The sequence below is a fragment of the Nomia melanderi genome, chromosome 5, assembly GCF_051020985.1.
Source record: "Nomia melanderi isolate GNS246 chromosome 5, iyNomMela1, whole genome shotgun sequence".
NCBI classification, from domain to species: Eukaryota; Metazoa; Arthropoda; class Insecta; order Hymenoptera; family Halictidae; genus Nomia; species Nomia melanderi.
Window position 1 is genome coordinate 3,534,413 of NC_135003.1, and position 23,959 is coordinate 3,558,371.

The following is a 23,959-nucleotide window of genomic DNA, read 5'->3' on the forward strand; positions in this document are numbered from 1 at the left end:
ACTAAATGCAGTAAAAGAAGTATATAACGCCATCTGTGGCAAAACAGAACATGCTACTTTTTAATGATAATGTTAGATGGTACTGCTATATATTTTTACAGCTTTTTATCATAAATATATGTGTGTTCCATTTTAAACAAAATTATATAAAACTTCCCATTCATAATGTTATACATATTAATCCTTCTACATATTTAGCGATTTCTAAGTTAATAAATTGAATCTAATATCGAGTTTATGGCTATGATTATTTCTGTTATACAAAAATTTACATTTTTTTATCATTTGTTGTTATTATGGAATTACCGAACATATTATAAGAATGTTACATCTTGCATAGAATTTAAAATATTTTAAATCTAAATGAATAATGAAAAATTTTTCTAAAATGTAAGCATATTTTAAATTTAGAATATTTCAATAATGAATGGGAATTTGAAAAATACATTATATCATTAATAATTATATTATATAATAGAATTCTTATTTTGATTCTCTGATTATCAAAGTAGGGTGTATAATTATTTTAACTGTCCGTATCCTAAATATTAGGACACCCCGTATATTGCAAAATGCCTACATATTTGTATAGAGTAAGCAGAATATATAATGATATACAAAATTCTATTTAAATTTCAGTTTTCTTATTTTATTTTACAAAAATGTAGATTTGTATAACCATATATATCCTAAATATTACTTGTAACGTACATGATCAGAGTCGGATACTATTGTTTGATATACATAAATAATTGTTTAGGTTATGGCGCGAATAAAATGAACGCACATTAAAGGAATGTATTAATTACAAAATATTACACTCAATTTTATAGTATAGAATAGAAGTTTGGCAAGGATGTAACGAATGTTTAAATGTGAACACGTTGTATTCTAATTTAAAAGAGCGTGCGTTATAATTTTTAAAAATGCAGTGTCATACAAAAAGTGGCGAACATAAAGTTAATCGACATAACTGTGTTATGAGGTACAGGATGTAACGACGAAGTGCAGATTGTTGCTTTGCGATTTGCATCTTCTGAAATGAAAAATTTCAAATTTGTCGAGTTTATCATACAGTATTTACACAAAGAACTATACATTAAAATTTTTGCAGAAAAGTATTTGGTGTTTGAAGTTTTGGATTTTTTTAGTGTCTTACACGATATAAAGATTTAGTAGGGGACGTAACGGTTCGAAAGTTTTTACGCGAAATTAGAAACAGAAAGCGCACTCAACCGTCGATCGCGTGTCTATCGTGACTCTTGGAACTTTCTCAGGTACCTACAAATTTCCCGAAGAGTGCGGTGCGTTGAGTGCAACGTTCTCATATAACACTTGACTCGTGTTACACTTGATTTATCAGTAGTGCATTTATAGTGCTTCGGGGTTCGGGTTAACAATGAGAATGTCATATACCACGCAAAAGACCCTTAATAACAATCGGACAAAAAGTGTTGACTGTGATCGTGGGTAGCAGCCGGTAAAGAAATGGCATTTCGTAATTGGAAGAATTGGGGTAGAAACCTTCGTATGAGCCAGCGTACGTTAAACATTGGCTGACAGTTTCTTTATTTCGAAACTACGCTTGTTTTCTATTCACGTGTTCTTTTTATAGGCCGTCCAAACACTGAAGACAGCTGCGTGCAGGTTGATCTGTCAAGAGGTTAGTAACCTAACCTGTAACCTGCGACTTTCTACCCATAATACTTTGATAACGCATCTTGCACCACTCTACTATTATGTATGCCTGGTTATTTGTAATTCGGATCATTTAATGCAGTAGATATCTCTATTGAAACATACTAGAATGTATCATTTTTAAATTAGACTATATCATCATTCAAGGAACATTGAAAATCATTTTCTTCTTATCAATGTTTATAGGTTTTTTTATATATTAATAGATGAATTAGTTGTTTTACATTGTTAAAGGAAATATTTATATATTTATTTTATGTTTCATTAATTACATTTTATAAGAAATATCTGAAATACAATAACAAGCAGAAATAAATTTATTTTATAGGATTAAAGGAAAACATAACTGAAATTTTGACCAATCTCTGTCAGACTCACAGTGTTCCAAGCGTAAAGAAATTAGCGTATCTTAATGCGATTGTTAAACTGATTAGTGAAAATGATTCACCAGATTATGGATATTCTACTGATGATGTCTTCTGCTGGTAAGAATTCAAAAATATTTATTATGGATACTATCAGGTTATTATTATTTATTATTATATTGAATATTGATTTTGTAGTTTACGTGTGGGTCTTGTCCATGAAGCAACACAAGTACGTGCTGCTGCATTGCGAGCAGTTCGATACATGCTCAAGAAAGAGCAAGATGTCGTTGCAATTAACAAATTGCAATATCCATATTTTGTGGCTCGTAGCATGGATGTTAATTTACGAAATGAAATGGAAGGACTGCAAGCCCTTAGACTGGTTAGACGAATTTTAGTATTAGCTCCAAAACATTTTAGTCCTATTTTAGCAAGATCTTTAATCAGTCTGATAAATGGAGGAATCGAAGAGAAAGATGGAGCATTTCGAGCATTCTTAGCAACTCTGTGTGAGTTAGGAGTTTTAAATTCAAATTTATTAATCAGTTGTGGAGGAATTGGTGCTCTTGGAAGAGCTGCCATGACTGGACAAAGTCCTGCTATAATTGAATCTGTTGTAGGAGTTTTATTAAAATTATTAAATACTCCTGAAACTAGGAGTAGCGTTTCTCTTTTATGCTTCGCAGCTCCTTATTGTGAGCTACATTCATTGAGTATAGATGGAACGAAAGAGGAACGAGAAAGATTTGCAGCGAGTAAACTAGCATTATTAAGTATATTAAGATCTTACTCTGGTGTTCTACATTTCTGTCGACCGGACGATAATTCAGGTCTGAAAGCTATAGCAGATATTTTGTATGTTGAACAACTTGAAGTAAGAGGTGCTGTATTAGAATTACTTTACGAATTGTTGGATCTACCATTACCTACATGGACAGATGAACCTGATGTTGCTCTCGCTGCAATAGATCCTAGTAGAACACGTGACTCGTGGAAATTGTCAGAAGGTTTTGTCGCAGCCGAGGGAAAGTATATTTTACCATCTTTATCATCGCGCTGTCCAAACATAACAGAAATTCATTTAGCGTTGTTGGTTTATGCTTTATTGGAATGTGGCTTACATCATGCCCTTGCAGAAACTATAGTTTCTACTGACACTTTTATTTCTGTACGTGCTGCTGTTCTTTTGGGTGCATTATTGCATCTTGCACATTCTTTACTGCCGTCTGAAGTATGTGATCTTACACCGCCGTTACCGAATTTATTGGAACATGCGAGTACAGGAAAGCATCAAGCCTTAGCAGCTGTAACCATTTTGGAACGAATGCATACCATGATGCGTCGGAGACCAGCGCCGGCTAGTTTGTTTCTTGATAAAATTTTACAAGCGGGTAGTTGGTTGAGACCAACATTACCAAGGCGTCAACGAACTTCTAATAGACACTGGCTACGTAGAGAATCACCAACTACACCTCTTTTAAAGGATGCTCAAGTACTCAGCTCTAAAGACGCACTTGCATGGAATTGGCCGGTGGTGCGATCCATATTACGTTCACGAGAAGATATCATGCGAACTCTTCATGATTCTGATCATAGACTGTTCATGAAAAGGCTTGTACGTTACTTTAAACCATGTTCAAATGGATATAGTAGGATAGAATTAGCAACGAATGCCAATTTAGCACGAGAAGCAACATTAGCTGGTTGTGATTTATTAAACTGTTTATTAGAACTACATGAACCGGAGGGTTCAAAATTGTTGAATGAGTTAATTGGAGATATAGCTGAACAAATTGCTTGTTTACGAACAGCTCAATCTGCTCACGAGTGTCTATTTTCACCTCGTCATATGTCTACCACTTGTTGTCAGAAGTATTTTCTATTTCTTGGACAATTAAGTCAATCAGCGAAAGGAACTGTAATTCTGAATGGGTTTAATTTATTAGAGAAGTTGCAAGACTTAGCTTTAGCTACTAATCATGACTGTTACGTTAAACTTATAGTTTCAAGTTTAGATTATTGTAGAGACGGAGCTAATAGAAAAGTAATGACCAAGATTATTACTGAAGCAACATCAGAAGGTACACGTCTATATGCCACACAGTTCCTTCGATTGATACTCAGAGCCAGAATGTCTGATGCCTATCGATGGGCAATATCACTACTAACTGCTAGATTGTCTGACTCCAGTAAAACTGTAGCATTAACTGCTTTAGAGGCATTACATGAAGCTTGCGAAGAGCCAGAATATTTAGAAGCTCTATTGCAGCATGAAAGTCAATCTCGAGATTGGAGTAAATGGCTTGAAGAGTTAGGTGACAAAGGTTACTTGTTGAAAATTCGACTTTACTCTCTTCATCAAGGTTTTACAACACTATCCTCTCCTACTGAAGAATTAGAAAGATGGATCTGTCCTGGTGGTTTTGCAGAGAGATATGTTGGTTTAATAGAAGGAGAAATACACGATTCATTAACCCGTCGTCAAAGAGACGAAACTGGAAGTTATCACAGAAGAACAACTAACGTTCCCATGACGCCTCATAATATTTTCATTCTACCACATTTAGTAGGGCAGTTGGCACAATACGATTTAGGCATGCAGTTACTGATACGTCGAAATGTGATACAACGATTCGCTCGAGTCGTTCAACGGTTTAGAATGGAAGTAGGCAGTACTGACTCAGAATCAAACTCAAGATGCACCAAAACTAATTGTTCTGTAATCGACGATGTTTGCGTAATGTCAGAAGAATCTAGTACGGATGAGACAGTAGAATCAAATAGATTAGAAACAATAATGGATTCTGAAGTCGCTGAGGCAACGGATGTATGTAGTCCTCAAAAAGTTGATTCTTTGGTGGATGTTCGTCGTAAAACAAGTTTAGATGATTCCAGACGTAATACTACAGAAAGAACTTGGAGATTAGAGGCTAAATCTCGAGATGAGCAAAATAATGGTTTAAATAAAAAGATTTTAAGAGTAAAGTCTGCATTATGGGTGCTTGGTCATGCAGGAACATCAGCTGCGGGTGTGGAACAGTTGAATCATTTAGGAACAATAGAATTGATAACATCCATTGCTGAGACTTGTTTGTATTATTCGGTTCGAGCAACAGCTATGTACGCTCTCAGTCTTATTGGAACTACTCGCGCGGGTGCTGATGCTTTGTCTTCTTTTGACTGGCCATGCGTTAGACACAGACGTGGTGATCACTGGCCTGTTGTACCTCCTAGCAAATATCCAGCGCCGAGTCCAATTCCTATACAACGACACCATAGAAGCCTTAGCGATGGCAAGCCAGAATTACCAGAACCAGTGGCTCGAAGGACCAGAAATCGATCTGAAAGTGCAGCTACAGATCTTGAAGCAAGACGTTATGCTTTACCGTAAGTTTCCTTTCAAGTTTTTCTTATTGTAATCCAGTGCAAAAATTTAAACAAATCATTACAAGAGAACTTACTGTTAATTCATACGTTTTATCCAGAAATATATATATTTGAAAATATATTTACACAATTTATATGTACTTATAGAGAAAGAGGAGAAACACCAAGTCCCGTTTCTAGTATTCAAAGATTAAGTCAACAGGATGCTGAGGGATATGCGAAACTCCGTAGCCTGCAACGCCATCGAAGACCGAGTTATTCTCAGAGTAGTTTGGAGGCAAGTATATTTCAAATTGATTTTTTATATAATAACATATATTAGATTTAACATTTAGTTTGTATGTTTTGTTAGATGTATAGTTTGGATGGTCGACTTTCATTGCAAAGTTTATCAGAATTTGACTCGTCTCGCAGCTGGATTGCAGAGCACATATATACTCCGACACCCCCACCTCCTGAAGATAGTAACGATAATTTATTTTACATGGGTATTGCTCTTCCAAAAAGACTTATAACTATATTTCCGGAACCACCACAGCCGTCGATTTTGTCTGTAACCGACGATATACCTAAATCTGATGTAGAAACGACTGAAGTAGACGAAGAATCCTGTTCGGAATATGACGAGGATGCGGAACATTGCCGTATCTGTTTAGTGTGTTATAATGGCAGAATTAGTAATAAAGATTCAGAACAAGATGCTAAATTACAAAGGTAAAATTGTTGTTCTTTTTATATTATAACTGTAATATAATAGGAAACAATGGGATTCCAGCGTTCTTAATGCTAAACGTTTACGAATAGTAAATTCAAATTAGTGATAAACTCAAGTATAGTTTCTAGTGACACTATTTTAAATTCTAGAGGGCATAATCACACTATGAGTTTTTTATGAAAATAAAGTATTTCATCGTATAAGTCTTTAAGATACAAATAATAAATTACAAAGATATAGTAAATTTTCACAACACAATATTTTATTTGTACAGGATAATACTTAGACACGCACAGCGATTAGCGAATCCCTTATGGTATCGACATAGTCGACAGACCCTGCTTAGACTGCGACAGCTGCATTCAGACAAATTTCAGGTAGGTCCAAATATTAAGATTCTGAAACAGATATATAGTATTTTCGACATTTTTTTACCATGTAATTGTTTCTTTACGTTATAGGATACTTGTTTATTTTCGGATGTAGCAGCTCGTTTAGGTAGCGGTACTTACAGAATGCCGGCACGACGATTTCTACAGGAATTGTTTCTAGACTCTACATTTGATGCAGTGAGTTTATGAATGTTTTCTTAGATACAATTTTAATTGTGTTATATAACAGTAATTTCTTTACTAATAACTTTATAATGCAGCTTTATGTAGAACCTGCAAATATTCTAAAATTAAATGCGAGTAATGAGGAAAAACCGTTACAATCGCCCACTCCTGCGGCAGCTGAACCCAAGCCCCTTGTGCCTTCAGAAAATAAAATCAATGGAAGACTTACTTTTTCTGAGATTGAAGTAACGCAACTGGATGTTGTCACCGAGGAGGCAGGAGGCGATTCCTGTAAAACACAACAATGCAATAAAGTGCAAGAAGTTTTGAGGAATTCCGAACGACTGAGCGATGAAAAACTAATAGCCGAAATTTTGAAACCGGAAGAAAGAATACGTCTATCAAAGAGTTCTGATAGAATATTAAAGGTAACAGGTACAAACAGTGCCATCAGCCTTGATTAGCAGTCACCGACTCTCAAGCAATTGTAAATATTTTGTATTAAAGTAATAACGAATTATGAAATAAATTACACTGCCAAAATTGAATCATAAATCAGTGAAACAGTGTATTTGTGTAATTCACTGCCAATAATTAGAAGAACAAGATATTTTTCATTTTTTTAAACGATTTCTGGTTATCGCGAAATAATTTATGATCGCCTGATAGATGCATATAGCGTGAACGATCAAACTTATTATTTCGATACATAGTTTAAATAAAAAATGGCAAACGTTCCAGTGAAAATGGCAAAATGTTTTAACCCTTTCCGATTGAAGCATTTTGAGAGTGGACTACCCTATTAGATGTAACACTTATTCCGTAAAAAATTAACATATTTATGGTTTATATTTATTTATTTATTTATATATATAAATATGTTTAACATATTTATGGTTTATATTTACTTATTTATTTAACAGTTACGATATGGTAGCTTAGAGGTGTCTAACTTACTCCTCTCACGCTAGCAACTCGAAAACAGCGTTCCCTCACTACTTTTACTTTAGGAGCTGACCGACACTGTGTATCTACATATGTGAGTAGTTCTATGTAGTGTTCAAGAAATAAGTAAAAGTAGATATAGGGAGGGTAACTTTTTGTGAAGGAATGTTGTTATGGTGCTCATGGGTACTCAAGTAGACATCTTTGAGGTAAGTGAAAGAAGAGCCACTCGAATCTTACGAACAATAACTAAAGCGATACCTACGTTTAAGTTTTAAAGAATTGTAAAGGGGTAACTCCAGTCTTTAAATGTATAGTAGAGATACTCGTGAACAAATGTTTTCAATATTTGTAGTGATATTCGAATTTAAAGAATTTTTGAAACAAAAAGGTTTGTTCCCGTTACCATTGGTTATATGATGTATACAAACATTTTATACTAAAAGCAATGAACTGCAAAAGTAGAAACTTCATGACTTAAAATGAGCCAAGATATTCTACGATTTCTTTTCAGAAAGTTACAACAGTCTGAACATTGGTAATTTATCAAAGAAAATCTTGTTTCCTTAATTTTGCATACCAGTGTATATTTATTATTTAGATCTAGAATATAATCTGTATTACGTTCTTACTACGTAGGAAACCGTGAATATTTTTATGTTCTGATAATGGAAATAATCGAATGCACAAGTCTTTTACTTGCGGAATGCCGCATCGCGGTGTTACTAAGTAAAGAGGTATTGTTGCATTAATTTCATTATGAACTACATCTTTAAACTTGCATTTTCTAAGCAGAACTTTAAAGAAACTGATTATACTTTTCTCAGAAATTTAATGTTATTATTTTAAGACAAAATATATAAAATATGAATTTATTTATCATTATATTGTTCGCAAGTAATGTTCAAACTGAAACTAAAATTTTCTCAAAAAGTTCAATTTTTTCTAATCAATATAAAGCAAGAACGAACTGTATATAATTAATATCTTTCGAGATAAAGAAATATTTCGCAACTTCTAAACACTGGGGTATAAAATATTTTCGATAAATGTAGAAATCTACTTTATCGTGCCACTAAAAGAGTAACACTTCGTTTATAAGAGGGAAAAGAATACCATGCTTCGTCTCACAATGTGATAATGTTGCACGGTAAACCGCTGTGTTTCGTTATGACAGTTAACTCCACACCGAAATACACGGTCAGAAGCTGTCTGTTTCCTAGAGCTTTTCTTTCATAAAACAAACTATAAATCTGTGTAAGGTGTTTCATCTATTACATTTCGTCGGTAGTATAACTCATCTGTAGTATTTCAATATTTGCACTAGCAGATGGCAGTGATGACTCCTATCATACAGTGAAATTCGAATCATGTTATTTATCAGTTTTCGAGTACTACTCTGTCAATAACATACGATTTTTTTAGTTAATGAACTATCAATTTGTTTTTTATTTGTAACATGTAAGTTATGAAATTATTATTAGAAGTCTGTGTTATTAAATTAAACATACATAATACGATGTATGTGCATAAATATTTCATGTTACTGAGAATATTTTCATTAGTTTCTTGTGTTTACAATTGTAAAAATATGACCACGTTATCAAAGTGACGTTACGTTATGTGTTTGTATTTTACTGTTGAAAGTATTATAAAATATATATTTAAACATTCTTTACTAATTTTTTACAATTAACCACTTCAACTATATAAGCAATTTATAATAGTTTTCTTGTAATTACAATTACTATAAATAAAAGATAGGTTTTAACATTCAAGGTTTTATTTAGATTTTATGAAATATGTCTGAGAAAGAAAAAACGGTACTTGTAACTGGTGGGACAGGATTAGTGGGTAAAGCCATTCAGATGATTATTGAAAACGATAAAAATGAAAATGAGAATTGGATATTTGTAGGCTCTAAAGATGCAGACTTATGGTAAATTATTTTCTAATTATTATGATTTCAGTAATTAGGGCAGTAGACCTTTATTTATTTATTCTACGATAAATGCTTAATGTTTTCAGTAATAAGCAAAGTACAGAGAAATTATTCGAAAAACATAAACCAACACATGTTGTTCACTTGGCTGCTATGGTTGGTGGTCTATTTCACAATATGGCACATAATTTGGATTTTTTGGTAAATTAAGTTAATTTTAAGCGATTGATATATAATTGATATTAAATTAATCAACATATATTTTTTGAATTTTTAGAGGAATAATATTCATATGAATGATAATGTATTACAAACTGCTCATGAAAATGGGGTCGTTAAAGTTATTTCATGTTTATCAACTTGCATATTTCCTGATAAAACAACATATCCCATTGATGAAACTATGGTATTGTCATTTTAAGTTTACATACTATGTAAGATTTTAATTGATATTTAAATTTATGTTCTTTTTAAAAAATTTCTTTAGATTCATAATGGACCACCACATCCATCAAATTATGGTTATAGTTATGCTAAGCGTCTTATAGATGTAGCAAATAGGGGTTATTATGAACAACATGGTAGGCTTTATACCAGTATCGTTCCTTGCAATGTGTTTGGCCCAAATGATAATTTCCATCCTAGTGCTAGTCATGTAATACCAGGATTAATGCGCAGACTTTATGATTTGATAAAAGATGGTACAGAAAATTTTTAATGAATATTTTAATATTCACATGATATTTTGTAGACTGAGATTAGTATGAATATCCATCTTTCAGGAAATACAGAAGATAAAGAATTTACAGTACTGGGTTCTGGAAAACCCTTGAGACAGTTTATTTATAGTTTAGATCTAGCTAAATTGATAATATGGGTATTGAGAGAATATGATTCTGTGGAGCCAATAATATTATCAGGTATACCTAAAATAGATAAAATTAATGCAATATTGTAGTATGTTACTACATATAGTGTTCTACAACTAATAAAGTATATGGTTTTCTGTAATTAATGAAGTATTTATTTTTCTACTGTACAGTGGATGAATCACAAGAAGTTACAATATCGCAAGTAGCTGAAGCAATTGCACAGGCATTTAACTTCAAAGGAAAAATAGTATATGATGTATCCGCAGCTGATGGACAATATAAAAAAACAGCAAGCAATGGAAAACTGCGAAAATATTTACCAGATTTTGAATTTACACCATTCAATCAAGCCATTAAAGAAAGTGTTGATTGGTATATAACAAATTATAATCAGGCTAGAAATTAATGAATGTCAGATATATATATATGTTCTATTTAAAGTGTATAATTATTTAAGTAATACCAGAGGTATTTTAATTACACTAAATTTAAAATTAAGAAACTGCATTTTTAATTATTTTCCTATTTAATTAATATAGCAATTTGCTGAAAGGTTGGAAATGAGTTACATATAATTATATTTCCTAATTTGTGATATTACTACTATAAACTACATATTAAAATAAAATCTTATGTATTAAGCATTATTGCCATACATATTGTATATTTTTGAAATAAATATTCTGTAGATATCATGTAATTTTCTGTAAAATAAAGATTAACTATTTTAAAATAAAATTTATGTAAAATTTTATTTTGAAATTATCTTTGATACATGTGATTCGCATGACACAACAATGTTATATTATGTTTATTGGTGGTTTATCAATGCAAGCAAACACGTCTTGATATTTACAGGACTGCATGTACGAACTAATAATACTGATATCTTTCATTTTGTAATTTTTTGTACTTTATATCGGCTGGGTAAACGCCCCAATAGCCTCAAAGTGTATAAAAGACATTTAAAAAAATATACAAGATTTTAAAAAGACGTAATATGTATTTAACCAAACTTTTCTAGCATTTTATTATTCAAAGGTGATACTATTTTCTTAACTACTTTTATTATTTATTACGTATTTTTACTTTCACGCGTGTTTATAAATTAATTTTTATATGGAACTTAAATTTAAAACCGAGAATTTAAATATGATATTTTATATTAATTCCTTTTTTATAATGTAAAGATTTTATCATCAATTATAATAGAATAGCTGTTTGTTTTATACAATAAAATGTACAATATGAATGGTGCAATCGATAGAAAATTATTATGCATAGAAAAATTAGTTAAAAACGTAGAATAAAATATTTTCGTTTAAAACCTCGTTTACGAGAAAATCCAGTTAAAAATTCATCAAGTATCCGTTCATTTGGCTAACTATGGAAAAAATATGTTCAATAATATGTATCAATCCTTTACGAAAATTAGCTTCTAAATAAAAGAATCTTATTCTCCTTCTTTATATTTATTTTTTCTTATCTTCACATATACAATAACTCCTTATCAATTTCACTATCTAAAGTTATTCAAATACACGTTTGCTCAACAAAGTTTTAGATAGAATTTTCTCAAAAACCAAATCTTGCTCAACAATATTTCAATCAACATATCCAACTTATTTTTATTCATAGAATCATCCTCTGGACGGCAGTACTATAAAAAAGATGAATTTTCATTCGGTTCATAATTTTTTCATGTAAAATGTTTTACGTGAACATTATTGTTAATAAATTAGAAACAAATACGTCAATAAGAAGTTTCTCATATTTCTCTTCAATTTAAAAATATCCTCGAATGAACCCTTAGCATACAAAGTCACCCAGCAACCTCAGCTTATTTGCAACAGAAACAACAGACAAATGAACATTTTCAACAAATAAAATTCTCCTAGATTAAAAATTACATACAAACCAATACATTTACAAATAAAATCCTTCCAAAACAGAAACTAAAATAAATAAATACTTTCAACAACCAAAACTCACAATCTTTGATATTTTCAGTTTCAATAAAAACGAAAATCTCAATAATTTGGGAAAAATACCATAAAACATTCTAAGATAATAAAATTCTTCTAAAATAGAATCTATAAACAAATACTTTTAGCAACCGAAACTCACAATCCTCGATACCGCTTTCAGCTTGAATAAAGTCATAACAAAATATCCCATAAAACAGTCTAAGATAACAACGAAAAACCCTCGAGAACCACTTAGCAAAGAACGTCGACCGTTCACCATCGCATGCAAAGGATTAAATTGTGATCCTGCATTCCAAAGCTTGAAGACCACTGACGACAGGAGAGCTCGTCAGCGACACTCGATGCTACTGCAAGTGTAGCGAGGCGGAGCGTCGCTGCGACGCGACGCGTCGCGTCCCGTCTTGCGGCAGCGGCGGGCGTCGCGACGCACGCGCGCCCGTCGACGTAAATTAAGCGCCCTCCGGAGTCCCGTCGGTGGTGGTGTTCGACGGTGGCTCAAAATTCGTTGCTCAGTCGCGCTCGAGGTGGCTCACCTCGACGGTCGCTGGTGATAAGTGTTTTTTGCGTGTACATATACACACACTCACATGCACACACAACACACACACACACTACTTTCTCATTCACTCACTCACTCACTCACTCACACACGTACATATATACATCGGGAGTCGTGGTGCCGCTATGCGATGTCGCTCTTCGCACGTGGTGCGGCGTCGTCGGTTTTGGCTCCGCGAGTGAGATGCACCAGCGAGCCGCAGACTCGCGGCACGCGGGCGGCGATGCAACGGTGACGGGGGTGCGTTTACACGCGTTGCGACACCGTGCACGGTAACGCCGGTCGAGAATGTATCCGCCTATGGGGTTGCCCGACGAGCCACGCTGCCAGAAGTAGCCGACTTCGTCGAGTCCTCGTCGAATCAGATGAAAGTGCTGTGATTCTGGAAGAACTGATGAAGATTGTCGCGAAAGGATTCGACAATGTCTCGTGGTCTGTGGACCATGATCGAAGACCGTTGATAACGTGTGACCGGTACAAAATTTGTTGATTGTTGTCGCTGAAAGAATTCGAGTAGACATTATGGTAAGGTAAATTGCCCATTCCTCATTCCCCTGAAGAAGATTTGAGTTTGGATTGGATTGAAGTGGAAGTTTTGTTGTACCTGTACGTCGGGACGTTGGGGCATTTTGAGTAGGACGTTATAGGGTGCTTAATTCTGGAGACGGAGATAAGTTAATTAGTATTGATTGTCTGGGTGGAAGAGGGTAATTGATTGGTGGAATGATTTGCGGCGTTGTCTTCAGGTTGTTTTTCGGAACGTGTTGTAATTTGCTTGGGTGGTTATGATTATTGGATATTTTGGTGAAAATTTTGATGATTAAGTCGATTTTGTGGTGTTTCTTGTTTTCAAGGGATTCGTTTTTTACGGGGTTTCTTCCTCATGCGGGCAAAGCGTTACGTCAGCTTTGCTTTAATCCTATTCCGGGCGAACATGGCAATCTTTCTTTAAGGTTTCGCGACTCTTTTAATAGGTGCCATTGATTTCATGGAAATCATTATCAATTCATTTCGTTGGAATGAAATCTGTAATAGTCCTGGTGACCTCAGGAACCTGATGTTGTCGTATGGTTTAATTAACTCAGAAAATTGAAGCTTGTACGGTGAAATGGTTCTATTTAACACGCGTGTAGGTGGAGAACTATTCTTCAGTCTATAAAAGAATTTCTTTTTTTAAAAATACTAGAAGGTTGCATGTGCAATTCTCGATAACGGATAGCGTGAATATTTCTTTTTAAAAAGAGGATATAGCAAATAATGTAGAATGACAATGTTAGTAAAATTCATGTCATGAATGAGACATTAAAGCAAATAGGATTATATTGAATACAGCGTAAGGGTGCGATACTATTGCACCATAATCTTAGAGTATATTTTTCGTAAATGATTCTATAAAAACTGCATAAATTAGAATATACAATTTTATGGGAAATGTCTGTAACAGATTTCCATTCGTTTAAAAGTTTGGATGATTTGATTAAAGAACAGGCAGTTTCAAAATGGAAAAAACGCAGAAAATGCATTTTAAGAATTTACTGCATCAAGAGATTTCAGTTAAAATTATATTGAGTTATATTGAGCTTATTAAATAATCCGAAAGGTAAATGTGATAATGAAATTTAGAATATTAACAATGTATGGCTATGTCATATTTATAATCTACGATAGTCAGTGATAATTAGTCAACAACAAAAGTATAAATTTAATTGCAATTGCATACAACTAATTAAGTATAAAAATGTTAATCGTCGTATCAGATACCGCTTATTTCTACGTTCATATCTTTTTAAGAGAAAAAAACTATAACTCGCAGATTAAATAAAAAAGTTTCATATAGAAAATAATCTATAAAAGAGACATGTTAGAAAATAAAAAATATTTACATTGAAATACTTTCATGCGAAACGACAGTTCTATAAGCACTAACTTAAAACGAATAAAACAAAGTACACGCACAAAAGAAAACTTTATTTTTTTCGAGAATGAAGGACGCACCAGATGTTTGAACAATACTGTGCAGAACAGAAGCATTAACTTTAAATTCATTCTATGAACGTAGAAAAAAGGAAAGTATATTTTAATTTAGCAGAGAAATGTGAATGTAAAGGACGGCATTATCTTATCTCCCTATACAATTTAATAGAACTTTGCTTCGCTTTATCGTAATGGTTTTATTTCGCGTATATCCTCTCATTGTTTCATCTCACAGACCCATCTTTCAAAATAACGAAACTGGAAACTGGACTGTTAATAAATCCGAGAAACGGTACGAATTTCATTTTTCTACAAAACAAGTATTCATAAAACTGGCCTGCAGCGATTAAAAAGAAAACATGCGAGATTCGTCAACCTTTATTCAAACAAACTTATTTGGTATTATCACTGAATTTCATATGTATTTTTTGAGTCATTTTCATGAGTCTTACCAGTGAAAATTTATTGAACGTAATTTACAACACAATATCGCAACGTTTCCTACATTGCACGATTCTTTTTATCATTTCATACAAATAATGATATATAACACAGATAAGCTTAGCTTAGCTTCAGTTTATATCTGATTTATAACGCGAATATCTCCACTTTACGAGTATATCAAAGGAGGTCCAAAGTTTACCCTTGACTCATTTAATTCTTCGCTCGTATCGCGAGACTTTTCAAAACATTCAACATATCGGAGATATTACATACTCGTTTCCTGCAGCTTAACGTTTCACTCGATATCCGTGTATCCAGGTTTCGTCTTTCCAGCAATTCTCCAATTTCTTGCACACAAAACATCCTCGCGTCGGAACCTTAATGCAAAAACGTCGGAACTCGCAGATGAATCAGTTTAAGAGACATAGACAGTGGCAGTAACTATCACTTGCGCGCAAAAACCGCCACGTGACCGCACGATGCAGTCGCGTTAATCAGCGGGCTCGTCTTCCGTCTGAATGAAAAACCGGGCGGTCTTCAGTAGAGCAACGTGTCTCATCTCGACAGGACAATTTGCGTGTCAGTGAACGAGCGACAGAGCTGACCGGGAAAGGGAACATCTCTGGGCCAAACAAAAGCGGGATGTACTGTCGCCGTGTCTGTAGTCCACTGTGACGAAGTTTTGTCCACTCGACCGAGCGGTTCACTGATAAAGTCCGCAGAAGAGGATGGAAAGGGCTAGTGGTTGGTTGGAGGAAACTCACGAAAATGCGTGTTTCGGGACGCGGAGGCGACCCGGAAGGTGCGACTGGCGCTGTTGTCCAGTTCCGAAGAGGTCTCGATGCGAGGCTCAGGTCCGCGTCACCCGGTGATTCGAGGACGAGACACCGAAAGGCCGATTCCGAGCACTCTAGACGATTGAATGGGAGCTAAGGCGACACCAACGAGAAGAGATGCCTGGTATCGTGGTATTCCGACGCCGATGGAGCGTCGGCAGCGACGACCTCGTCGTGCCCGGCGCTTTCCTGTTCATCGTACATCTTATATGGTGAGAGAGCATCTTGATATTAATATTTTAGTTATCCGGATCAATTGTGTTAGTTCTTAGCCTATGGCTGAGCTATGACTCAGCTACGGCTGAGATGGTTGAGTTACTATACTGCACAGTTTTCTCCAGATGACGGATCAATTGCACTGTGATTTCATTCACATTGCGCTCAATGGAATTATTTTATTGTCCATAATTCATAAGAAAAAGAACAAATTTTAGACTTATTCTACGTCTACGTTTACTCTGGAGCATTACAGTTCAATGGAAAAATTATATTCAATTTGGATTTGAAGGAAGCTAGTAACATTTATATTTGGTAAAATCTAGTTGGAACATTTGCCACGAGTTTGACACAATAGTATAGGGCAAGGGGATAATGTTATTAATGTTATTAATACAATGTAATAAAATTGGCAGTTAAAAAATTAATACAGTATTGTCCCCTTAATTTCACATTTCCGTGTTTTCTTAATCTTCTACGATCCTACGATCCTACGTTCAATTTTATTCTAATTGACATGTATTTTAAATGTCAATGCTTGCAATTGTTTTTGAAAACATTAAAAAAGTATTGTATTATACCATAATTGAATTAAGGAATATTGATACCGGATTTGAAGTGAAAACCAGAGAACGCTTCAGATTGAAAAGGGTTAACATCTCATTTTGCAATTTTAAAATTTTCGGGAAATAATAATATAGGATGAAGGAAAAGTAATATTCATTATTTTCCTAGTGTTTTGTTAGAAAAATAATTGTTCCGAAGTTATGTGAGCAGTACTGCACATACACCGCGATCGATGTTTTGATGCCTTGAATTGTGTATTTCATTTATGTTAGTATAAAGTAACAGTTGATTGTGACACTTTCATTTGCTTTTATCGAAAAATCAGAAGACAGCCATTGTAGTGACATTTTATCGTAAACGTCGCTTAGCGGAATGTCATTATGGTGGCGGTTCGTTCTAAAAGATCACCTAGTAGAAAGCTACTATATTGGCTCATAGCATTTAAAGGGTTAACCCTCGAGATACTGGTAATACGAGTGCTAACATGAATAACAACACCTAAATCCTCTTGGATTTCTGACTTGATTTTGCTTTCAAAAGTATTTCTGGATCATAAAACATTTTTTTTTAATTTTTATTATTCTATTATACTCTTTATCTACCACATCCTTCGTGTTATCAAACTATTCTCTATTATCTTTCCACATAAGCAGTAATTGTAGCATTTGTAGAATTTATCAAATCATGTAACTCTAGATACCATTTTTTCAAATACAACATATCAATGATACAACGTTCAAAGGCTACCACTAATGTTAATAATGTAAGTACACATTGGTGAAACAAAGATAATAGTTTTGAAAATGGATTGCTTTTATTTTAACTGATACAAATGATGATTATATATTTAATACAATATTTTTTCCATAATTTCGCCCCGTAGCATCTCTTTAATTATTTATAGCCGTGTCGTTTTCTAATGCTACTTGATAGACTTTCAACAAAGGGGAATAGCTACGAGTATCAGCCAATGAGGGCAAAGCAAAATAACCTTTACTACTCCCAAACGTCTTGCTGACTCTTCCGAGCTTCGCGAAGTTACAGGGAGAATACATTTCTAGAAACATGCTTGTGTCCCTATTGCTGTAACATGAATAAAAAATAGACAGTTTTAACACTTTACTTATCACTGGTCATTGAATACTTCATTGAAAATTAATAGTCCATATCTACTTAAGGATTTATCATCGAAGCTTTCAATAGGAGATAATAGTAATTACAATCTGAACCAACAACTCATTTGGACTAACATTAATTTTTTATTAGTTTCTGTTTTTATAAAAAAATTTTAAACATGCATTTATTGTAACTTTGATTGAATTATACTTTAAAAGTTGTCTGTATCTTTTTAATAATTTTAAAAGCGTAAATTCAAATTGGACCGTTATCTAGACGTTACCAAGACTCTAGAACCGCTTAACCAATATCTAAATAAAATCATTAAGCTAATAACTACTACTAACTCACCATCTATATAACATAGTCACTGTCGATAAGCAGATTAATGGCATTTCTGGTAGGTAAAGTGAGCAGTTAGGTCAACGTCTTCGATGTAGGCTTGACGGGTCCGAACAGACCCGGGCGCAGTAAGCCAAGAACTATCCCATTAACGATCGGCTGTCGTGCGGTGTCAAAAGTTTTCAATGGCAGATCCTTGTAATTATAGATCCTCCTTAAAATAGGATACGTCCGCAGGTGATCCCGCGTGACCTACATTTTCGGCACCGTTGCATTTATGGTGCTTGTTACGTTACAACTAATTGATAGAGATATTAGAGGGCCGTCATTTCCGCGCGTTGATCGCAAACTGTAATTCGATAATCGAACCGTGAATGTAAATATATACATACCCGACCATCGTCGGTATTCACGGATACAAATCGAACGATTAATTATATTAATGTGTAATTAAACGCGAGCAGACGCCAACAGGAATTTCAATTACGGTCCCGAGCATCTTTTTGCGCGTTGAACTCCGAAGTTATACGTTTTAGACCGTTTTACCTTGTTTCTTGGGAAAACCACTAGAATTATAGGACGGAGAAATATTGTGGAAATTTCGTGTCGATTTCACCCGTCCGCTTTTAATTACTTAAGCTGACGTTAAATACGTGTATTTAAATCTATACTTAACGAAACGGTGAAACGTTTAATTAGTATGTACTTGAAGATGTTTTTATCGGTGATGGTTTTGTTACCTTGTTGCGAGGATAGAATATTTATTATCATTATGATAGTGAAATATTAAAATTATTTATTCTACAATGTTTCTAAGCTGTTTACTTATTAAGATATATCAAATTATTTGCGACATTTTTCTTTTAGGTTAAGGGATTACTCAAGGAGACTAATGAATAATTACTATAACAATGACTATAACAGTTATGTATTCAATTAATTATATGACTGTCTTTCAACACTATTTATTTATTCAGATGAAATGAAATACGAAAGTATCGCGTTATATACACTTTTTATGATAACATCTCTAAGTAAAAATTTATACAAAGATTTCCACAATACCCAGATGTTGCCATTTATCAACGTATTAATATATATGCAGGGTATTTCATGAATTTTGCTAGTATCTACAGAATATTATTCCAAGTAAAAAATGTTCTACATAGTTGGTCATAAATCGTGATACAAGTGAATTAAGAGGGATCTTGCAGCTGGAAATAATTTGAATTTATAGGATAATCTTTTCTCGCGCGAAGTTTCATTTTTCAGGAACGCTAAATCGAAGATCAATCAAGTTTACGTGGAATTATGTGAAATCTGTGTAGTCGTTGTTGCATAGCGTCACGTTACGCGTTCGCGAGGGACTAATAGTTAATACCGGGAGTACGTGCAACAATCCAGTTAGTAAATAAGGTCTTCACATTATATCGTGTATAGAAGCTGTCGCAGTAGCGGTTTCTATTGAAATCCGTTTATAACAGGCATTAGTTAGATGCAGGTACTCCTGCTCGATTTTAAAATTTATTATTCTAAAAAATAATAAAATACAAAAATGTATGCAACGATAAGTTATTCTATGTATTACTACGTTTTAATCATGTCATCTAAGCAGGTGCTTCAATTTATTTGTACTTTGATTTTTCTAATTTTACTAATCTGCTATTTGAGGAATATCTCAAATGCCATTTTTTTTTATTTTAAGAACGTAGTAATTTGGTACACTTACAATTAGCTTTTCTCTAGGTGGACGTGTATAGGAAATATGAAAGTCACTTAACATTACTTGTTTAACTATAATAATGTAATTTTTTCTGTCAGTTGATGCAAAGAATCATTCTCTACAAAAAAAGTGTACTCCATTTATATAGAAAATTTATCAAAACCGAAAAAATTGCATTTGAAACAATTTTTAAATAATGAATGGAAATAATTGAATTTGCAGATTGAAGTGGGACACTTTATATATCATGGGTGAATTCACCTTAATTATTAAAGTACAGGAGGTATATTTGTTTAAACATCAAACAAAACAGATGCGCGAAAGATACATACTCAAATTTCATTTAAATGTTGATTTGAGATCGTGTGAAACAGTGTTCAACGCACACGTGTTATTCTGATATTTGTATGTATTATGGAAAACGAGGACTTCATGCCTCTATGCGCGTACTTTCATTGACCGCGTCCACTGAATATCGACAAGAACGTTGTATACTTAAAGAATGAACGGCGTGGGCGATATAACATGGTCGTCGTGCATGGGTACATCAATAACTAGGGGATCTTTTATTCTTATCGTTACGAAACGTGAACACCGCGACGGTAAACGGGTCATGTCAATCGAAACGGAAATATAATTTCTTTACGAAGCAAATTGTATTCTGCAAAGGACCAACATTGAAAAAAGTCTTTACGAAAGTTACAATTATAGAATGACGCTTTTTAATGCTTTTACTGTTTTTATTTTGTTATGTATACTCATATTCATAGCGTGTGTATTATGACTTTTATTGTATAAAAATATTAAATAACAAGATTTAATTGAAATATTGCATAAAACATATGTATTATATTTATAAATATAGTATGTATATAATTAATAGACTAACTGTCTAAAAATAATGTAGTTGTTCATTATTGTTCAATTAAACGCTTTGATAAATGCCTCGTTCAAAATATTACCAATTTTGCCAGCGGAGTTTCACTAAAAAATTAAATATCTGTATTTTTCAGAGAATATTGAGAATAAAAACGTTTATATACCTCATTATATTATTTACAAAATATAGCTTTGCCTCTCCCATTTCTCCTGTACATCATCAACGAAAACAACGTTAGCTAATAATGCATTAACACCTTATGCTAGTCATTTTTACTGAATTATACTATCTAATTTCTGTTTTGTTCAATTCTTTTCGTAAGAATTACCTTCTTTCTTTAATTACTGTATTTTTTTTTTGCAAATACGATATAATTGTACAGGTATTGTTACATGAATGTCGATAATTTACTCGGGCAGAAATGTTTGATATTCATTACATGCTTAACACGTTATTAGGCCCCGATATCATTGAATTATTATTAGCGACGATCAAAGGGTAGTTTTCGCGTCACGACGATCCGCGTTAGCAGGTCTTACCTTCAGAAAATCGTTAACGGACGTGGTAAATGACCCGGGACAGAGAGGCAAGGGTAACAGAGAAATTGGCGATCGTCCATTTCATTTTCCTCGTCCCTCGTCGTCTTTCGATATGTCGATGCAGCAACTTGGCTTCTTCGTGTTTCCTTTCACTCCGAACAACGCGGTCGATAAAATTTTAATTAAAACAACGTTCCGGCCCATTGTTGACGTTTCCACGGACCTTCTAACGAATGTGCAACCAATTTTCTCTCTTATTTTACCGTTGCTGTTACACAGGACTTGTCACGTGCGACATCGAAACCTTATCTTAAAATAGGAAACTAAAAGTACAGTCGTCATCGATTCAATGTCGAGTTCCTTTTTAAATGCAATTTTAAACATTACCGTTTGATTGGAAGTTACGTGAAACGAAAAAAAATATATCGTTTTAGTGATAGGATTGAACGAAGTCACGTGACATTTTAGATTTTTGTTTAATCTAGTGGGTACAGAGAGTAATTGGTAATAAGTTTGTTATATTATACAAGCATAACATTTGTTAATTATTTGTTAAATATTGAGGGTTTATTTTGTATTAAACGTGGAATAGATTATGTTTTAAGTTGGAATTTATTTACATCTTGTACGTTGAATTATATAATTATTGAATTGAATGATTAAAATATTTTTTGTCAAATTTGCAATGTCTTGCATTAAGTACCTAAGTATATAGATGATGAATGATACGATTAGGTGAAAATATTCTTATTTCGTAGCAATATGTTGTCAGTAAAAGTGAAACGATAGTATCGCATAAATACGAATTAATTTATAACAGAGTCACATCAAAATCTGAAATAAAATATAATTTTTCAACTATCATTTATATACAGAACGAGAATAGATAAATATTTAATGTATTAATTTTTTATATATCGTCCTCAGAGCTCAATGTTTTTTGAATCACTTTTTGTTTTTTCCTTAATTTGGATGTTTTATTAAAAAAATAAACATATTTTATTGTTATATTTTATCATGTTTCAAACATGAAATACTGTACTTTAAACATACCTGGCAAGTTATTATGCAGGTTCCATTATATAAGTAATTTTTATAACACATTATTTGTGTTAATTTATTCTATATATTTAAGAAATCTATCAAACTAAAATTGAAAGAAACAATATAAAACAATAATATTTAAACAACAATGGTGGTCTACAATTGAACAGTATTAAAAATTAGCAAAAGGTCAATGTGTGCACAGACCTTTTAAAACACATCCAAAAGCATTCTTAAACTTTCAATTTCACAACAAAAAATATTTTGTTATTCGAAGATAACATTCTAATTGATAAAAGAATAAAATAAAAACAATTAATACAAAAAGAATGTACAGTTGCGAAGGAAAACGTTTTCCATTTCTCTCTGCCCAATTTTCAAGAACATTTCAGAATCTACATAGTTATTTGCCGAAATTGCACCGTATTATGCCTCGCAATCGGTAAAAGTCCTATTTCTCTTCGAATAAAATTTTTCAGGATTAAAACGAGCTCATCCTTCATATCCACGTCCTTAAAAGTTCTCGAGAATATATTCGCGGAAATGCAGCGCAGAATTCCAACTGTTGTTTACCTCGTGATGAACCGGCTGAGCGTAGTTTCGTTCCGCGTTTCACTGATTCAGTGCATCCGTGACACCCGGCTAGTCACAAAGTCCATTGGTCCGGTCGTTCGCCTTGTTCCGAGGCCTATGTAGTGCCGAGCGCGCGGTCCAGCGACGCGTTTCTCGCGTTATTCCACTCGGTGTTATAGGTTATGTCGTCGCGCGTGCATGACGTTTCTCGCGTTGTACGAGGACGATTACTGGATCGAGCCTCAAAATCACTAACGGAAGGATGCCGAGTCTTATCGCGTTTGGCAGACGTTGGAGAGTCGGCAGCGATGACTTGCTATTGCCGGCCGCAGCTTTGGCCTGTGCTCATATATTCGAGTAAGTGCAACCACTCCGTTGGTAAACAAGCGTACGAGTATACCCTTAGGAGCGAGTTTTAAACTATCACCTCAAGCCGCATTTTTAAGCCGACGTCATCCGTGATGTTCGAACACGATCGACAGATAAATTTATCCAGCTGACGTCTGCTTTTCTGTCGTCGACTGTGATCGATGAACAAGCTCGATACGAACCATTCCTGTTCGACGCGCGACGATCGACGTTTCCGTGACATTTCAGCTGTTCGAGAGGCTGAGATATTTTGTGGATGAAATGGAGAGCAAAGTTTCCGCGATCCGATGATGACGGGTCGTGCG

At 33.8% G+C, this 23,959-nt stretch overlaps 3 protein-coding genes and 2 long non-coding RNA genes across 19 annotated transcripts in view; 3 read left to right on the forward strand and 2 right to left on the reverse strand.

Moving 5' to 3' along the window:
- The first annotated feature begins 1,389 nt into the window (after positions 1 to 1,389).
- Positions 1,390 to 7,294, forward strand: rictor (rapamycin-insensitive companion of Tor). Of its 2 annotated transcripts, XM_031971743.2 has the most exons (9): positions 1,390 to 1,540; positions 1,616 to 1,663; positions 2,027 to 2,183; positions 2,262 to 5,453; positions 5,601 to 5,730; positions 5,806 to 6,167; positions 6,443 to 6,545; positions 6,630 to 6,737; positions 6,821 to 7,294. In XM_031971743.2, the coding sequence occupies exons 1-9, from the start codon at positions 1,489 to 1,491 to the stop codon at positions 7,187 to 7,189; spliced, it is 4,521 nt and encodes a 1,506-aa protein (XP_031827603.1). In that variant the 5' UTR covers positions 1,390 to 1,488; the 3' UTR covers positions 7,190 to 7,294. The 2 variants fall into 2 exon arrangements, with proteins under 2 accessions (XP_031827603.1, XP_076223798.1); XM_076367683.1 differs by lacking the exon at positions 1,390 to 1,540 and having other exon boundaries at positions 1,616 to 1,741.
- Positions 6,440 to 12,804, reverse strand: LOC116424828 (uncharacterized). Its single transcript, XR_012998590.1, has 3 exons — positions 12,612 to 12,804; positions 6,955 to 7,014; positions 6,440 to 6,566 (listed from the first exon to the last, which is right to left on the reverse strand). It is a non-coding gene; the product is annotated as an uncharacterized LOC116424828 (long non-coding RNA).
- On the forward strand, positions 8,766 to 11,045 carry Gmer (GDP-L-fucose synthase-like protein). Of its 4 annotated transcripts, none has more exons than XM_031971757.2 (7): positions 8,766 to 8,927; positions 9,461 to 9,609; positions 9,699 to 9,813; positions 9,890 to 10,018; positions 10,100 to 10,313; positions 10,395 to 10,532; positions 10,655 to 11,045. In XM_031971757.2, exons 2-7 carry the CDS (start codon positions 9,473 to 9,475, stop codon positions 10,888 to 10,890), a joined length of 969 nt encoding a protein of 322 aa, XP_031827617.1. In that variant the 5' UTR covers positions 8,766 to 8,927; positions 9,461 to 9,472; the 3' UTR covers positions 10,891 to 11,045. The 4 variants fall into 4 exon arrangements, with proteins under 4 accessions (XP_031827617.1, XP_031827614.1, XP_031827615.1 ...); XM_031971754.2 differs by lacking the exon at positions 8,766 to 8,927 and adding an exon at positions 8,968 to 9,131 and having other exon boundaries at positions 10,655 to 11,022; XM_031971755.2 differs by lacking the exon at positions 8,766 to 8,927 and adding an exon at positions 8,969 to 9,131 and having other exon boundaries at positions 9,450 to 9,609; positions 10,655 to 11,043.
- Positions 12,805 to 12,895: 91 nt separating the features above from the next.
- Positions 12,896 to 23,959, forward strand: part of inaE (inactivation no afterpotential E) — a 173,405-nt gene continuing 162,341 nt past the window's right edge. For 2 of the 10 annotated variants that reach the window (XM_076367689.1, XM_076367691.1), the window contains exon 1: positions 23,334 to 23,642. In XM_076367689.1, coding sequence (XP_076223804.1) covers positions 23,548 to 23,642 — 95 coding nt within the window. In that variant the 5' untranslated portion in view covers positions 23,334 to 23,547. Of the gene's footprint in view, positions 13,562 to 15,767; positions 16,498 to 23,333; positions 23,643 to 23,959 lie in introns of those variants that run through there. The other 8 variants (XM_076367687.1, XM_076367685.1, XM_076367686.1 and 5 more) reach the window with 8 other exon arrangements.
- Positions 17,920 to 22,025, reverse strand: LOC143174519 (uncharacterized). 2 transcript variants are annotated; one of them, XR_012998597.1, is made up of 3 exons: positions 21,669 to 22,025; positions 18,536 to 18,740; positions 17,920 to 18,151 (listed from the first exon to the last, which is right to left on the reverse strand). It is a non-coding gene; the product is annotated as an uncharacterized LOC143174519 (long non-coding RNA). The 2 variants fall into 2 exon arrangements; XR_012998598.1 differs by lacking the exons at positions 17,920 to 18,151; positions 18,536 to 18,740 and adding an exon at positions 18,823 to 18,875.

What these genes read in the sequence shown, in the direction of transcription:
- Gmer (XM_031971757.2), top strand. Translation starts at nt 9,473, where the DNA reads ATGTCTGAGAAAGAAAAAACGGTACTTGTAACTGGTGGGACAGGATTA. An exon ending in TCTAAAGATGCAGACTTATG is followed by an intron (nt 9,610 to 9,698) that starts GTAAATTATTTT and finishes TAATGTTTTCAG; the next exon opens with TAATAAGCAAAGTACAGAGA. An exon ending in TTATGATTTGATAAAAGATG is followed by an intron (nt 10,314 to 10,394) that starts GTACAGAAAATT and finishes TCCATCTTTCAG; the next exon opens with GAAATACAGAAGATAAAGAA.
- rictor (XM_031971743.2), top strand. Translation starts at nt 1,489, where the DNA reads ATGGCATTTCGTAATTGGAAGAATTGGGGTAGAAACCTTCGTATGAGC. An exon ending in AAACCTTCGTATGAGCCAGC is followed by an intron (nt 1,541 to 1,615) that starts GTACGTTAAACA and finishes TTCTTTTTATAG; the next exon opens with GCCGTCCAAACACTGAAGAC. An exon ending in ATTCTCAGAGTAGTTTGGAG is followed by an intron (nt 5,731 to 5,805) that starts GCAAGTATATTT and finishes ATGTTTTGTTAG; the next exon opens with ATGTATAGTTTGGATGGTCG.